Genomic DNA, 15,910 nt, shown 5'->3' with positions numbered 1-15,910 from the left:
TGTGCTCAGGGATCACTCCTGACAGTGCTTAAGGGATCATATGGAGTGCCAGGGATCAAATCCAGTTCTACCCCATGCAAGGAAAACACTCTACCTGCTCTAGCCCCCAAATAAAATTTTAAAGGATAAATGAATTAGGACTGGAGTGATAGCACAGTGGGTAGAGCGTTTGCCTTGCACACGGCTAACCCGGGTTCGATTCCCAGCATCCCATATGGTTCCTCGAGCACCGCCAGGAGGAATTCCTGAGTGCAGAGCCAGGAGTAACCCCTGAGCATTGCTGGGTGTGACCCATAGAAGCTAAAATAAATAAATTAATTAATTAACTCAAATTTATTATACCCCAGGGGCCAGAGGTAGTATGATGCACAAGATAAGCACCTTATCCACCATACTGCCTCTGGCCCCTGAGGTATAATAAATTTGGTCCCTGTCACTGCAATTGACAGGGTTTGGTCCCTGTCACTGCATACTGTTCCCTAGGCCCCACCAGGACTGATCCCTGAGCACAGAGCCAGAAGTATGCACTGAGCATCACTAGGTGTGACACTAAATAAGAATTTCTTCTGCTCTCGACTGGAGACACAGCACAAAGCTGCACCGTATGCTTTGCACGCAGGAGGTTTAGAGTTGACCCCCAGCACCACATGACTCCAGACGCTGCCAGGAGGGAACACAGAGCTCAAGTAACCCCTGAAGCTCACTGGGTGTGACCAAAACAAACCCACTCTAAATAAATAAGCTAAATCGAATTAAAGCTTACATTACTCAAGCCTGTACACTCTCAGGCCTAGGAAAACAAACAGGACCAGGGTCATATTCTCCAAATACAGCTCTGTAGGGCACCAATCTGATGTCAGAGGTCATGGTGCATACTTTGAAATTGGGATTCCCAGATATTCCTGTAGTTCAAGAATTCTGTGACTCCACCCACCTATTGTTAGTGCTTGTGAGTCGGAAAGGGGGGGAGGTGCCCAAGAAAGTTGATTGTATGCTATACTGAGGCAGGAACTGAGCCCTAAAATTCTTCCTCTTCCGACAGTTCAGGCAATGGCTGCAGCTTTGTGCTGTCTCTAGTGCGGGGTAGACACACTGCCTTCAACAGAAATATAAGCATACAGGAAGGAGGGCTGGGGAGATAGTATAGGACGAAGGCGCTTGTCTTGAATGTGGCTGACCCAGGTTCCATCCCTGCTGCATATATGGTCTCCCAAGTGGTCCCTGAGCACAAGGTCAGGAATAATCCCCGTGCACAGCCAGGTGTGACCCCCCCAAAAAAATCAGGAAGGCAAGTGTTCCCTCACGCAACATCCTAAGGAATGACATAGAAGATAAGAATCTACTGGAACCTTCGTGCCATGAAGATTCCCCTCAGAAGGTGGCTCCTTGCCCCGGTCATATGTCCTGAGGTATCCTGAGCTGCAGGATGTCCTGAGTTATTTCCCTCCTGCACAGTAACATGGGCCCCTAGGAAAGGGGTCTTCTGTGCTCAGGACACAATGGAAGGGTCTTCTGGCCCAAAGGGCCCAGAACTCAGCAGCACCACTCTCCAGCACTGACCTCCATCCCCCAAATTCCCACAGAGTCCCTTCTGGCACTCCTGCCTTCCTTTCCCAAGGTGTTTCTGTTTGGGTGGCTAATTCCCTCTGGTAGTTGGTTTTACAGCTCTGTTAGAAGTTACTTCCTGTGTTGAGCTCATTACACAGGACAGAGAGGGAGACCCCTCAAGTGTGCCACAGAGACTTAGAAACTGTGTCCTCATCTCCTCAATGTGCACACGCAATGAGAAAAGCCCCTGATCCACACCCGTCTTCCTGGGCTGCCCACAAGTGGGCAGAGCTGCATGCAATAACTGAGCAAGGGAGGCCCCAGTGTGACCACAGGGGCCACCCACACCCCCCACCCCAGGGAGGTGCTGGAAAAGCTGGGGTTGGGGCGGGGGAGACAGGAGAAAGAGAGATGATGAGCTCAGGGCCCCCAGAGAATGGAGTCTTTGTGTGGGGTACAGATGAGGGACAAGGGGGTGATTGTGTGGGAGGGCCGGAAGTGCCACACAGACTGGCACCACTGCGGCCAGTGCCGGATTCACCCCTCTACTGCACCGAGAGCTCCCTGTGCCCTGGGGACCGCAGCCGATTGGTTGGGAGAAATAGGGTGTGTCTACAAGGATGGAATGACTGGAGAGGTGGCTGCACAGCCTCCCCCACCCCAACTCCTTGCCCAGACCCAGGAAATAAGAGGCATAAGGAAAAAGACATAAGCAGCTTTTACTCTATTTACATCCAACAAAACTTTGCAAGGGACAATCCTTATTGCACAAGTCAGGGCCCCGGGTTGGTGGCACTGGATGGGTGGATCAGGACTCTGGGGCACCGGCAACTCAGCCTCAGGGGAGCTCAGGGTTCCTCTCCCTCCCACTCCTGTCTTTCAAGGAGCTCCGATTCCAGTTACTGCCAGCCCTGGTGCCCTGCAGATCCCTGCTTCTCTCACCAGCCATAAGCAAGGGGATGTGGCTCCAGAATAAATAACTTAAAATATAATACACTCAGGAAGGCATGGAGGGCCTGGCGCTCCCTCAGCGCTGCCAGGGAAGAGGGCCCGTCTTTGGTGGGAAATGATGTCCTGTCCCTCCCTCCCTCCCTCCCATTCAGGGCAAAGGCTCAGTAGCTCTGTATCTTTCCAGTTGTTTTTTAAAACAAAAACTCAGAAAATGACCAGGGCAGTGCACATCTGTGGGCACCCTGGAGGGGAGATCCTGGCATCGGGCAGGGAAGTGTGGAGCGGTGCCAGCTCCCCCAGACCTTGTCCAGCATCAGCACAAGCCAACGGAGCTGGGTGGAGCTCAGGGAGTCATGACTTTTGGTGACAGCAAGGCCCCTTTCCACTGCCCCACTCAGAGCCAACTTCCAGCCAGCTGAGCAAACTCCCCAGCCTAGTCCTGCGCTTCTGCAAGGACCTGGGAGGCTGCTTCCCTTGAGCCCCTTCTCCTTCACCTCCTCCCCAGCCCCTGGAAGGAGGAGGCAGCTTGGGGGTTTTTAGCATTCCAGAGGTGCTCCGAAGCATTTCCGGCAATCGATGGCCTTGGGAGTGGGCATCTGTGCCCGCCGCTGCCGCAGCTCCTCCTTGCCCATGCTGCTAGCCAGTTTGTGGAAGGCAGATTTGTACTTCTTATCGAAGGCCCCTAGGGAAGAGGACGAAGGTCAGGGCGGAGGTCAGCCGTTCGGATTCCAACCACCTGAGCTGCCCTAACCCCCTGCCTAGCCCCTCCCCTCACCTATGTCCACATGGTCCTTGCCCAGAGCTGCCATCGTCAGAAACAGGATCTCACGGTAGATGCCCCTACAGCAGAGGTGGGAGGCATGAGGGTAGGGCTGAGGGCAGGGCACAGGATGGGCCGGACATGCCCAGGGAGTAGTACCTCTGCAGATGCAGGCCAGCAGGCGGGGGTCCCAAGGTGTCCAGCAGGAGCCCCACGGCCTTGTGCACCTCGTTGAGCCCCACGTGGCGTAGCACAGACTCGAGCAGGGCCAGGCTGAGAGACGCAGGCACTGGGCCTGACCACACCACCCGCTGCGGGATCTGACCTGTGCCAGAAGGTGGGCCAGAGTGACGAGTCACAGGGGCGGGGACCCCCCCCCACCCCAGGCCGCCCACCCCACTCACTGTGAGCCCGCCAGAGCACGTAGAGAGGTGGGCAGCTATTGGGGTCCGGACTCAGGACGTCCCACAGCAGCCGCACCCGCACAGAGGTGGGATCCCAGGTCAACCAAGGAGCTGGAGCCTAGGGGGTCCAGAGGAGGCACGTGGCTTATGGGACAGAAGGCAGAGAGCAGTATGGACGAGTACCCCCCATCCCGCCCCGGCAAGCTCTGAGAACAAGGACTCTGGTGACCAGCCAACCCTCAGCACTTAAAAGCCACCTGGACCTATAGGGGCTGCTGGGTAGAAGAGCTGTAAGGCACCCATGGGTGTCCAGCACCAGCCCTGGGCAGTGGGTGCTTCTACTGTCTCAAAGATGAGAGAATTGACTCCAGGCAGTGAGAGAGGGGGGAGAGGGGCAGGAGAGTCCAGTCTGACACAGTCCTGAGCTGGGAGAGGTGGGAGGGGCTGACCTGGGGGGCCGGGGGGCCGTCAAAGGATGCCAGCACCAGGCAGGGCAGGATGTTGGGCAGGCTCAGCCGCTGAAAGTACCACAGAAGGTTCCAGAAGATGATGGGGTGAGCAACAGGCAGTTCTGGCATGGCCAGAACCTCACTGCCTTCATTCTCCACCAGCGATTCCAGTTCCTTCCGCAGCACCAAGGGGCTCAGGTATGCCCAGGCCCCAACTTCAACCCGCCGGGGTGGGGTTCCCTGTCAGAGGGGGCAGTGGGACAGGATCGCTGAAGCCACTTCTAGTTGTTTCTTGCCCCAGGGGCCCATCTCTCCGCAGCATCACTGGGACCACCCCCGATCCAAGCATGGCCTGCACCCTCTTCTCAGGCCCCTGGGTCTGGCCCTTACCCCCACATGCCCGTTACAGAGTTGGGGCTCGTCCAGGGCGAGGCAGAGCCTGCGATCACTGAGCACTGGGCCTGGGCCCCCTGGGACAGGTGCATCTTCGCAGCCGCTGGCACCCATGGGGCTGGGCTGAGGGCTGGGGACACTGCGGGGAACAGCAAGCATCAGGCCCACCCTGCTGAGCCTGCAGTGCTCCCTGCCCTGCCCGCCCTGCCCTGCACCTGGGCCGGGAGTCGAGGGTCTGCACACTGAGCAGGGGCACGAAGGGACGGGCGCAGAAGGGGCAGGTGGTGTTGAGGTTGGAGTCGTCGGGCGCCCAGCCAGCCATGATCTCCTCGTCGTACACCAGAGAGTCACAGGCCCGGCACAGGGAGCAGCTGGACAGTAGCACCTGGACCAGGAGACCCCCAAGGGCCCTGCTTGGCCTCTAGCTCCACCCGGCCCTCCCCGCCAGGCCCAGGGAGCAGCGCCTGCATGCCAGCATGGCGGGGGGCTGGGCGGTCCTCACTTCCAGGGAGGGGGGCTGCAGAGATCCGGGGGTGTCACTGAGGCGCTCTGAGGAGCGGCGGAGGCTGAGGCTGCTGAGAGACGATTCCGAGAGGTCCCACTCACTGCCCAGAGAGGCTGAGCTCTGCTGACACAGGGGCGGCACGTCAGCAGGGTGCCCCCTTCCTGGGCACCCTGCCTGCCTCCCCGCGTGCTCTCCCAGGCACCCGCCCCTCTGTGCCGCACAGCCACCTCGGATGCCGTGGAGCCAGGACGCTCCCGGGGCCGCAGGAGGCTGTCCATGGGGCTACGCCGGGCCGGGGGAGGCAGGTCAGCTGTGAGCTCAACCGGGGTGACCCGCGAGGCAGGGGAGCGGCGAGATGGTGTGAGCAGCTGCTGGATGCGGGCCCCCAGGCTGCGTCTGGGGGTGCTGGCCTCGTCCTGACGCCCTGCAGCCCTGGACACCCTCCCGCTTGGCCCCTCCAGAGCCTCGACAGACTGAGCACTGAGGGCCGAGCCTGAGCTGCGAGGGCTGCCTCCAGGCACTGGCTCCTCTCCGGCCAAGCTGAGGTCCGAGAGGCTGCCGTCACGCCAGGGCACCGGTGATCCCCGGGGTTCTAGAACCCCCAAAGCCTCGATCACTGCAGGGCAGAGGACAGACAAGACATCAGCTATTTGGCCTGATTGCATGGCCTCTGCCCCGCCATGCCCACCCCAGCGCTGCCCTCCCTCCCCTCCCTGGGCTCCAGTCCCCTGCAGGTGTGGTGAGGAGGCTGAGGGGGACACTCACTGTGGGCCATGCCAGCCTCCACAGTGGGCTGTGCCCCCCGGGCACTGCCCAGGCTGCCGCTCTTCACCAGGCGCCCCGTGGGTGAGGCGGGGTCCCGGAAGCTTCGGCCGGCCCATGTTGTCTGGCGCTGGAGGGGGCGGGAGGGGGAGGGGCGCTCCTGCTGGGGCCCTGGGGGTGGGGGGCAGGAAGGCAGCTGCTGGGAGGGCGTCCTCTCCCAAAGCAGGTCCTTGCATGAACCTCACTTGGGGGGCTCCCCTGGGGTGTAGCTCTCTCCCTACCAGAGCCCACCACGCGGGCGCCCGCACCCCCAACCTTGCCTCCCCAGCCCCTTCGCACCTTTCTGGGAGCCGCTGCCCGTTGCTTGAGCCTCCGCCTGCTGCTGCCGCCGCCGCCGCTCTCTCAAGGGCTGGCGGAACTGGGCAGCCCCTAGGACCACGTTCCGGAGCTTGGCCCAGTGCAGGCGCCCACCTGGGGTCCCGGATGGCCACTTACTTTCCAGCACAGCCTGCCAAGCACAGTCCCCATCAGGATGGTCACCTCCCTGTCTCCCTGTCCCCGGCCCCCTGACCTCCAGATGGCCCCTTTAGGGCTCTGCAGTCAAGAAGGCCCAGAGTGGGGGGTGGGTTTTGGCCACCTGTGCCCAGGTCCAGACGGGCCCTCTGAGATGCCCAAGCAGCAGTTTGCACTCAGGCTCTGCTGCCTATACCGCCCACAGCCTGGAAGAAGCCGTCTCGCTCTCTCGAGTTCTCCCAGTGCTCGTCTAGAACTCCAGAGGCGACTCCAGGTCCTGGCCCGGGGCCCGTGCTCAGAGCCATTCCTGGCCGGAGTCACGTGGCGAGGCTTCAACTGTCCCCAGGGCTTTGGAGCTAACCCTGCAACTCCAGGGAGGGGCAGAAGCACTCCAGCCCGTGGGACATGGGCAAGGAGAGGAGGCAGCAACATGTAGCGCGTTGGGTGCAGGGAGAAGCTTCACGTGTAGGAGGCACCATGTGGCCTCCCAAGACCACAGGTGAGGTTCCCACACCTCAACCAGCAAACATGTGTGCGAAGTGTTTGGTGTGGGAGGCCGGAGTGACAGCACAGCAGGGTGGCCTGTGCCTGCCATGCGGTCAACCCAGGCTCGATCCCTGGCACCACAAATGATCTCCCAAGCCTGCCAGGAGTGATCCCTGAGCACAGGGCCAGGAGTAAGCCCTGAGCACCACTGGGTGTGGCCCCCAAACCAAAACCAAAGTGCCTGGCTGAGACTCTGGGCAGTCAAGGCTGAGAACTCCCTGTACGGGCCACAGGGGCAGAAGGGATAGCCGCAGGACCCAGGCACCGCACCCACCCCCACCGCAGACACTGGGCGCTGGCCTCTGCCCCACATCTGGTACCTTGTTGTAGTAGCCATAGGTAATGGTGTTGGGCACAATGCCCGCCTGCCGCATCTCCAGCATGACCCGCACTGAGAGTACTGGCTGCCCGTAGTGCGAACACAGCTGCATGAGTACCCGGTAGCACACCTGCACGGGAGGCACCGGGTGAGAGGCGCCCGGTGGCCTCCCCGCTGTCCCTGCCTGTGGGGCTCAGGCATGGTGCCCCAGCTTCCCAGCAGACCCCCGGCCCTCCCTCCAGGCTCCCCCTCCAGCCCACGCTGGGGCCGGGCCGGGCGCCCACCTCGTCAGGCAGCACCACCTTGCGGCTCTCCATCTGGCGCAGCACCTGGTAGGCCGTGTGCAGGGCCCGCACTCGGGAAGGCGCTGCCCGCACGTAGGCCGGCAGACACAGGAACCACAGCCCGTAGCAGTGGCCCAGCAGGTAGGGGGCCCACAGCTCTGGCACTGCGGCCGACTTCTGCGCCATGCGCTGCGCCACCTTCATCTCCTGGGGAGGCGGGAAATGCGGTGTGAGCAGGAGGCAGCCTCCGCCCAAGGAGGGCGGGGCTGGGGCAGGGGGCCGGTGAGGAGGGGTGGGGGGGTGCCTGGGGAGGACAGCTGGCACTGGTGTGACTGAGTGGTCTCTGTGCCAGGCGGACTTGGGCCTCAGGTACCCAGATGTGGTGTGTGAAGATGGAGGAACAGAACAGTAGCCCCCACAGCCCCCTGGGAGCCCCCCTGCTGGTCACCTGCTTCGTGCGTCGGGGAGCTGGGCTGCTGGGGGCACTGCGGGATGGGCCGGGCACAGGCAGGGCCCCTTGCTGCTCCTGGGGAGACTCGAACAGCTCAGCCCGCAGCTCGGGGAAGCCGTCGTAGCTAGAGGTGAAAGAAGCCCACATGCACGCAGGCATCACGGGAGGACCGGTCAGCCCCTGGGCTCCCAGGGAACCTGGACACGTGAGGGACTAAAGGACGCTCACCAGTACTGGGGGACAGCCTCGCTGCCCTCGGGCACTGTGGGCTCCTCGGGGGGAGTGATGAAGACCGTCAGTTCGTTTCCCGACAGCTCCTCCAGCTCCACCAGTGGGGCCGGCTCCGGCTTCTCCTGCTCCGGGTGCACCTGGGCAAGAACCGGCACACCAGTGGGAGTGGGCCCAGCCCAGGGTGGCCTGTCCTAGACTCGTGGTCACAATGAAGGAGCAGGGCCCGGGGACAGGGGTGCCCAGTGTGGGAATGTGACAGGAGGCCAGTGGGACCTGTGTGAGTAGAGTGTGATGGGAGGCTAGTGTCACATGTGTAACAGGAGGCCAGTGTGATGGTAGTGTGATGGGAATGTGAGTGGAGTGTGATGGGAGTATGACAGGAGTGTGACAGGTGGCCAGTGTGATGGTAGTGTGGCGGGAATGTGAGTAGAGTATGACAGGAGTGTGACAGGAAACTGGTGCGACAAGAGGAGAGTGTGATGGGAACAGCATGCAGGCCATTGGGCCACAGATGTCCAGGGGTGTCACCCTTACGTAGATGGACCACTGAGATGTATCTAGTGATCCTGGGGCTGGTGGCAGCCAGGAGGGCCGCTGAAGGGCAGGGGGTACACGAGAAGGGCATGTGCCCCACCTTGTCGACACAGGAGTCGAAGAACTCGAGGGCCGCGTGGCGCACAGAGCCGAAGGAGCACTCCTCGATGAACTGGGAGAACATCTGTGTCCGCAGCAGCTGTGAGTACAACTTGTGGCTGGAACGCTCCCGGGACTTCAGGAAGTCTGAGTGGGGTGAGACGGCCGAAACGGTTTACGGGGCTCCCCCACCACTGTGCCCTCCTGACCCTCTTTCCTGGCTCCTGGCCCCGATAGCACATCCGCCCCAATGCCACTGACCAACCGGGCTCCCAGCAGTGCCAGCCCATGGCTTCCACTGCCCAGACTGGGGGTCTCCACGGGCAGGGCAGCTGCAGAGTTTCCGCCGCTGCCTCCAGGAGGAACCCCAGGTGCTTGTGGGGTCTGCCAAGGGAAGGAATAAGCAGTTTCCAGCCCCCCTCTATCACCTGCCCCCTTACCCTGCAGGAAGAAGAGGTTGTCAACGTCACGAGCCCCCTCAGAAGGGGCCTGGGTGAGCGGGCGCAGGAAGACGCGGTAGCCTTTGAGCAGGCAGGCCATGAAGCGCAGGAAGGCACCCTGGACCTCCCGCTCCAGCCGGGCCCGGCGGCCGCACACAGCCTCATAGTCAGTGAGCAGGAACTCCAGGGAGGCCTCCTCCTCGGGGCCGGTGTAGGCTGCGGGCCAGGGCGGGACTTACTGGCAGCCTGGCCCTCTCAACCCCCAGCCCCGGCCCAGCTTTCACAGATGCTCACTCTGGAATTAGCTGGAGAAACAGCTCTGGCTGCCCTGGTGCAACCCCAGCCCCACTGGCGGAAAAGTACTGAGGCCGGGAAGGCGGCCTAAATCACAGCCAGCAGAGCCTCCCTTGCTGCCTCCCACCTGCTGCCCCACCTGCCTCCTCCCCCACTCAGATTTAAGCTTGGGGCCTCTGCAGCTTCCCAGCCCCCCACCGTGCTCACTCTGATCCAGCTGCTGGTACAGGCTGCTCAGCGTGGCCAGCAGGACTTTGTAGGGCCGGCGGGGGAGGGTCCGAGGCGAAAGGAGCTTCTTCTCCTCAGTCCTGCCAGGCCAGCAGAAGGGAGAAAGGCCGATGGGGGCTCCTTGCCGGTGTCCCCCACCGCTATCCCCAGACAGCTTTGGGGCAGTCCCCCCAAAAACAGCCCAGCCCTCCTACTGGAAGAGTGTGTTGGTGTCCAGGTCAACACAGATGACATCAGTGGGTGGGTCGTGCAGGTCAAAGTAGCTGGAGTGGATGCCCACAATGAAGGGTACTGGGGCGCTCAGCACGTCAGCCAGCACCAGTGGGCACAGTGGGATGTAGGGGCACTGCCAGTGCAGCGGGAAGGTCATCTGCAGCACAAGAGGGAAAGGGGGGATGGGGGGGAAGAGCGATGGGATGTGGGGGAGCTCTGGGAGGCAGAGGGTGCGGGGAGCAGGGCTGGGGGGAAGGGGGTCCCGGAGCAGGGCTGGGGAGCCCTGGGAGGCAGGGGGTCCCGGAAGCAGGGTTGGGATGCCCTGGAGAGCAGGGGCTGCAGGGAGCAGGGCTGAGGTGTCCGGGGGCAGGACTGGGGAGCTCTGCGGGCACTCACGGACACCAGGGCCTCGCACACACTGGTGAGGAGATCGGGCCTCAGCGAATGCACCAGCAGCTTGTGCTCAGTGAGCACGGCCAGCAGCAGCGTGATGGCCAGCTCCGGGCCCAGGCTCTGCAGCAGCTGCAAGAAGCTGGCGCCGCTGGGGGCCAGGCCCGGGTAAGGGACAGGCCCAGGCACCGAGCACATCCCGCCAGGCCTCCCATGTCATTGTTCATGAGCCCCCCACGGGACCCCAGTACCCATGTACCTGAGGGGCAGGGGCGAGGACACGGGCTGGCAGAGCAGCAGGTTGTCATAGGGAGACATCTAGGAGGGGGCAAAGAGCGCGGCAGTGGGGATGTGAGGGCCCAGCCCAGCTGGCCACCCGCACCCACCCAGCTGCCCAGCTCACCTGCACCAGGATGCGAGGTCTCTGCGGGGAGGGGAAGGGCACGTTGTGGATGAAGTGGGAGATGTGCCTGGGGTGGGGTGAGGGGGACCCGTCAGAGGCAGCCCCCCCAGCCCCCCAGTGCTTGGCTGCACCCCTCAGCAAGGCCAAGCCCTCCCTGCACGCTGCTGGGGCCCATCACCAGCCACCGACACCACCAGAACTGGCTGGAAAAGGGCTGCTCTGGGCCCGCCAGCTCCGCGACGTGCCACCCGGCCAGCACCACCCGCCTCCCCTGCAGTGCTCACGCTTCCAAGGGCAGGCGGTGGGGGCCGGACACTGAGTAGCGGTAAAGGAAGGTGAGGAAGGCCCGGAAGGCGGGGAAGGCAGGCCAGCGGGACAGCACTGCGATGGCGCGGCGGCTGCGAACCGCCCGGCCTTCCAGGGGCCTCGCCCGCTCCACGGCGCTCAGCAGGCCCAGGGCCCTCGCCTGCCGCTCTGACAGCCGGGACCGGGGGAAGGCCTCATAGAACTGCAGGGCAGCCCCATACACCTGCAGCGGGGGCAGCAGGGAGTCAGGATGGGCCCAGCAAGCACCCACCCTGTGCCCCCCACCCCCACCCACACCCCACACACCTTATCACCGGCAGCACCCGTGAGCACAAAGGTGGAGAAGACGGGCACCGGGTACTTGGTGTGGGCAGGCCAGCACTCGATGGTGGCACCCATGGGCAGGCAAAAGACTGGCACTGACTCTGGCAGCGGGAATGCCTCATTGTCCTCTTCCGGGTAGCGGCCCAGCAGCTCTGCACCCCAGCAGAGTGGGGGTGCCCGGTGGGAGGAAGATCCATCAGATGCCAGAGGAACAGGGCCCAGGGGTCCCAGCAAGGGCAGGTGGCAAAGGGGAATCTGGGGGAACATGGTACAGAGCAGAGGGGCGGAACGGGGCCAGGCCGAGGGGGTACTCACCTGCCTCGTACACCAGGGTGTTGGCCTTGGCCAGGCCCACCTTGTAGCACAGGTACACAGCAGGGCCCCACTGCCCCAGGGGAAAGAGAAGCAGACACACGGCTCGCAAAGCTTTCTGGTTCCCGAAGGGCAGTCTCCCTTGGGACCGAGCACCTTGGCGCCCTGCCCCCGGGCCTCACTCACCATGCCAGGGTTGAGGTTGCGGGGCAGGCGGCAGTAGGTATGAGGGGTGCCCTCCCCCTTGCTGGGCAGCACAAGGCAGAGGTCAGTGATGCCCAGAGCGTGCAGGCCTGCCCCGTCTGCCGCCCGTCGGTAGGTGAGGTAGGTGCGGGGGTGGCCAGGGCCTGGAGGGGCCAGGTTGGCGGAGTGGCTATAGGGTGTCGTGTCCAGAACTTGGAAGCCAGGCTTGGGACGTTCCTTCCCATCATACAATACCCTGCGCACGGGGAGCAGAGACAGGTGTCATGGCCCAGCTGCCCACGCCCCTTCCTTCCCGCTGCCTGGTCATAGGCTGCCTGGTCCACTCTTGCCTCTGCTTCTTCATCAGCGACACCCTGTCAAGCCTTCTCGGCTCTCCTCCTGACGCTTGGGGATCAGCTCACTGAATCTGCAACTCCCGGTGGGGCTCCACAAACAGCCCCGTATCACACAGCTGATGGGCAGCAGCTCAGGTATGCCCACCCCACTCTGCGAGGGCTGCGCATGGCCCTTTCCCTGGGCCACTAGCCCACCCGACACATTCCCCAACCTGGCCCTGCCCCAGCCCTTCCCGTCCCAGTCCAGCCTGGAAGGTGGCACATACCCCAGCTCCACGAGGGGGGGCCTATCCCGGCCCCTGCGGTAGCAGATCACAGGCTGAGTCCCACCCAGGAGCCCTGCGCTGAGCTCCAAGGGGTGGCCCCCAGCTGACGTCTGGATGCACGTGTAGCCCTGGGGCACCTCCTCGCCCAGCGCCCTGGCCACAACGGCCACATCTGTGATGGGCTCGGCGGGCCTCGGTGGGCGCACAGGCCCACCAGGTTCTGGCAGCCAGGTCTCCTCAGGGATGGGCGCGCCGTCTCTCGCAAGCCCGGCTATCACAAAGTAGTCCACGAGCCGGGGGGGCCGCTCCTCCGCCATGGCCCCCCCCTCACTCACTGCATCTGGAAGGGGGGTGACAGGAAGCAAGGAAGCCAGAGGGGCCACAGCAGACAGGATCTGCTTCTGTGCCCCTCACTCCTTCGTCCTTCCAAGGCAAGGCCGGCTCAGTGCCCACCACAGCCTGAGATCAGAGACCCGCCACCTCCATACAGCTGGACTGACCATGCCCCCCAGTGTCTCGGTGTTCTCACCGACGATCCACGGGGCGAGGGCAGGGCCACCCCCATCCCACCCAGCTCCTACTGGAAAGCAGCAGTCACACTGTCTCACTGACCCAGCTGTCTCTCAGTGAGTCTCCTGCTTTCTCCTCCAACTGGGACATCTCAGAAAGCTCGTAGCCAATTCGTGAAGAGGCACTCCCAGGTTTCCAGGAAATATTGCAAAAGCCCCCACTTTTGTCTTTTCACTAGACAAAATTCACTAGACTAGACAAAAATCACTAGACTAGAGAATTCTTTTTCCAGGCCGGGGCCTGTGCACATGCTTTGGGAGTCGCCTCCGCGCAACATTGGGTGTGGTTCCAAAAAACCGAAACCAAAAAACCCCAACTCTCTTCTCTAACGTAACTTCACAAACACAGTTAACCAAAAAAAAATTAAATAAACGCTGCCCCCTTGGGCCCCGGAGGTTGCTCAGCAGCGGACACCTGTCCTGCACCCTGTAGGAGGTCCTGGATCAGATCCCCCCAAGCATGGCCAGGAAACCAAACCAAAACCAGTAGCCTCCATCTCTACTTCGGGCTCCTCAGATATCCCCAGTGAGGTCCCCAGCAGACTGGGAGACGGCGGGTGTCCTGATGCCCCCCTCCGTTTCCCAGCTGGAAATAGAACTTGTCAGGCTTCTAGCACCTGAGTCCTCACCTTCCTCCATGGCCCAACCCCGGAGAAAAGGCGCCCCGGGGAGCCCAGAGCTGGGAAAGAGCTTGGTGGGTGGCGCACGCCGCGGCAGGAGGTTGGGGTGCTTCAGAGGGGAAGGGAGAGGACTTCCTGGAACAGGAGGGGAAGCTGCTGCTGGAGGAAGTCAGCCTAGGGGTGTGTGGGGTGAGGGGGGGTGGTGTGGGTTACTGGTGGATGTGGGGACAGCTGGAGGATAGCAGTGATGGTGCCAAGTAGCACCTTGAGACCGTAAACCCCAAGAGGGAAGAGGAAGCCTTGGAAGCCTCCAGTGATGGGAAGATGTTTGCTTAGTCCTACTTAACCCCTCCCCCGCTTCTGGTGACCAGGAGGCTTGAAGGGGCCAGGTCAGGCAGGAGCAATAGAACAGGGGTTAAGATGTTTGCCTTGCACGTGGCTGACTGGGTGGATCCCCAGCACCAAATAGGGTCCCCGGAGCCCTGCCAGGAATGATCCCTGAGCAGAGAGAGCCAGGTATAAACCCTGAGCACCATGGGCTGTAGCCCAAATACCAAAAAAAAAAAAAAAAAGTCCAGGTCGGCTCCCTTCTTAACCCGGTCTGTGTGAAACACCACCCCTCCCCAAAACACACACACACACACACACACACACACACACAACTCCTGCTAAATTTAGCATCCAGGTCTGGAGGTGAAGCCAGGAGTCAGCGGTGTCAGCCGCCTGATTTAGCTCGGGGCCACGGCCCCGGCCCTCGTGCGTGGCAGGAGACAGAGCCCAGGGGTGGGCTGAGCCCCCCACCCTGACACCTGCGCTCCGGCCCTCCCCTCTCCGCGCCGCGCAGAAAGCAGCCCCTCCCCCGGGGGGACGGGCAGGGGGCGCGGGCGCCACCGCAGGTCGCTCCGCCACGGGCCACGGCAAGTTTGGGGCGCGGGGCGCGCGGCGAGCAGGCGCGAGCAGGGGGCGGCCAGGAACGTGACCACGGCGGTGGGGCTGGCCGCCGCGTGACCCGGGCTGGAGGGAGGGTGCCGGGTGCGGGACGGCGCTGGGCAGCTCGGGCGCTGCCCGCGTCCACTTTCACTTCCCCGGGGGAGAGGCACCGGGACCAGATGTGCAGCGCCCCCAGCAGCCGGGGATCCCGCCCGCCGCCCGGCCCGCCCGGCCCTGCCCCTACCTGCCGGCCCCGCGACTCCCGGCCGGCCGGCCCGCGGGCAGGGGGCGCGGAGCGCGGGCGGCGGGCGGGCCGGCGGGCGCGGGGCTACCCGGCCCCGGGCATGGCGCGTCCCGACTCGGGCGGCGAGCGGAGGAGAAGCGGAGGTGCGGGCGGTCCCCGCGTGTCGGCCGCGCCGCGCCGCGCGGGGCTGCTGCTGCTGCGCCGCTCCTCGGGCCGCGCTGGGGGCCGGGTGCTCCTCCGCGCCCCGCTTTCCGCGCTCCCCCCACCCCCCTCGGGGCCGCGGGCGCCGCCGCTCCCGCCACCCCCTCCCGGTCGGCGGCCGTGACCCTGGCGGCGCCGGCCCCGCCTGGGCCGCCTGCAGCGCGACCCCTGGCGGCTGGGAGGGCCCGCTGCACCCAGCCTCTCCCCTCCGCAGGCCGCCCCGCCGGACAAGGGTCCCCATGGGGGCCCCAGCGCGCTCCAGTCGCCGCGGTGTCCACCAGAGAGAAGCCTTGAAACCCCGTGACCCGTGAATGCTGGGGCCACCCTGCATTCCCTCTGGGCCTGAGGCAGAAGCTCTCAGTTCTCGTTTCAGAAAAAGGGCTTTGGAAAAGCGGAAGAGAAGAGGCAAGGGCCGCCGCAGGGTTGGGCCAGCGATGAGGGGCCACTCATCTTATGCCTTCTGGGTGCAGAGGAAAAAGCACAGAGGACCAGCACCCAAGCCAGAAGGAGCAACTTTCCAGCGGGTTGGCACACAGGCATCTGCCGCATGAGTGACCGACTCACACCTGGAGGAAGGGCTGGAATGACCACCGTGCTTCACTGGAACCTAGAGTGTGGGGTCAACTGCACACCTATAGACCCTTGACTTCTAGGACATCTAAGCTTCTAAGGCCCTTGAGATGGAGCCAACCAGCATGGTCTGGTCTTCTTGGGAGCCTTAGCCCCCAGGCCAGGCATGCCAGGGGAAGCTGAGGCCTTTCTTCTGGAAACAGCTGCCAGTGGGCTCAGCCAGCAGCCATCTCCTCACAGACACTCACTGCCAGACCTCAGAGTGAGAAAGAGCAGCCAGCCTGGCCAGTGGGATTGATAGTGCAGCTGGCA

General features: G+C 63.2%; 1 protein-coding gene across 2 annotated transcripts; it reads right to left on the bottom strand.

Annotated features, from left to right (window-relative positions):
* Positions 1-2,247: 2,247 nt before the first annotated feature.
* Positions 2,248-15,127, bottom strand: DENND4B (DENN domain containing 4B). Of its 2 annotated transcripts, XM_055138296.1 has the most exons (28): positions 14,828-15,127; positions 12,465-12,804; positions 11,846-12,098; positions 11,663-11,732; positions 11,330-11,499; positions 11,002-11,246; positions 10,718-10,784; positions 10,574-10,632; positions 10,321-10,465; positions 9,906-10,081; positions 9,691-9,791; positions 9,190-9,405; positions 8,751-8,896; positions 8,114-8,253; positions 7,883-8,009; positions 7,435-7,641; positions 7,152-7,280; positions 6,112-6,280; positions 5,776-5,943; positions 5,238-5,626; positions 5,008-5,130; positions 4,721-4,890; positions 4,503-4,644; positions 4,113-4,352; positions 3,664-3,781; positions 3,419-3,584; positions 3,275-3,339; positions 2,248-3,181 (listed from the first exon to the last, which is right to left on the bottom strand). In XM_055138296.1, the coding sequence occupies exons 2-28, from the start codon at positions 12,779-12,781 to the stop codon at positions 3,036-3,038; spliced, it is 4,464 nt and encodes a 1,487-aa protein (XP_054994271.1). In that variant the 5' UTR covers positions 12,782-12,804; positions 14,828-15,127; the 3' UTR covers positions 2,248-3,035. The 2 variants fall into 2 exon arrangements, with proteins under 2 accessions (XP_054994271.1, XP_054994270.1); XM_055138295.1 differs by lacking the exon at positions 5,776-5,943 and having other exon boundaries at positions 14,828-14,960.
* Between the last annotated feature and the right edge of the window lie 783 nt (positions 15,128-15,910).

The sequence above is a fragment of the Sorex araneus genome, chromosome 5 (genome assembly GCF_027595985.1).
Source record: "Sorex araneus isolate mSorAra2 chromosome 5, mSorAra2.pri, whole genome shotgun sequence".
NCBI classification, from domain to species: Eukaryota; Metazoa; Chordata; class Mammalia; order Eulipotyphla; family Soricidae; genus Sorex; species Sorex araneus.
Note: the sequence above shows the minus strand (reverse complement) of the source record. Positions and strands in the feature narration are given on the sequence as shown.

Bases quoted from the DNA above. Each gene is read 5' to 3' on its own strand.
- DENND4B (XM_055138296.1), bottom strand. From the start codon at position 12,781: ATGGCGGAGGAGCGGCCCCCCCGGCTCGTGGACTACTTTGTGATAGCC. The intron at 9,406-9,690 runs GTGAGCACGGTG...CCTGGCCCGCAG, and splicing joins GTACCAGCAGCTGGATCAGA to CCTACACCGGCCCCGAGGAG. The intron at 8,010-8,113 runs GTGAGCGTCCTT...TTTCACCTCTAG, and splicing joins GAGGCTGTCCCCCAGTACTG to CTACGACGGCTTCCCCGAGC.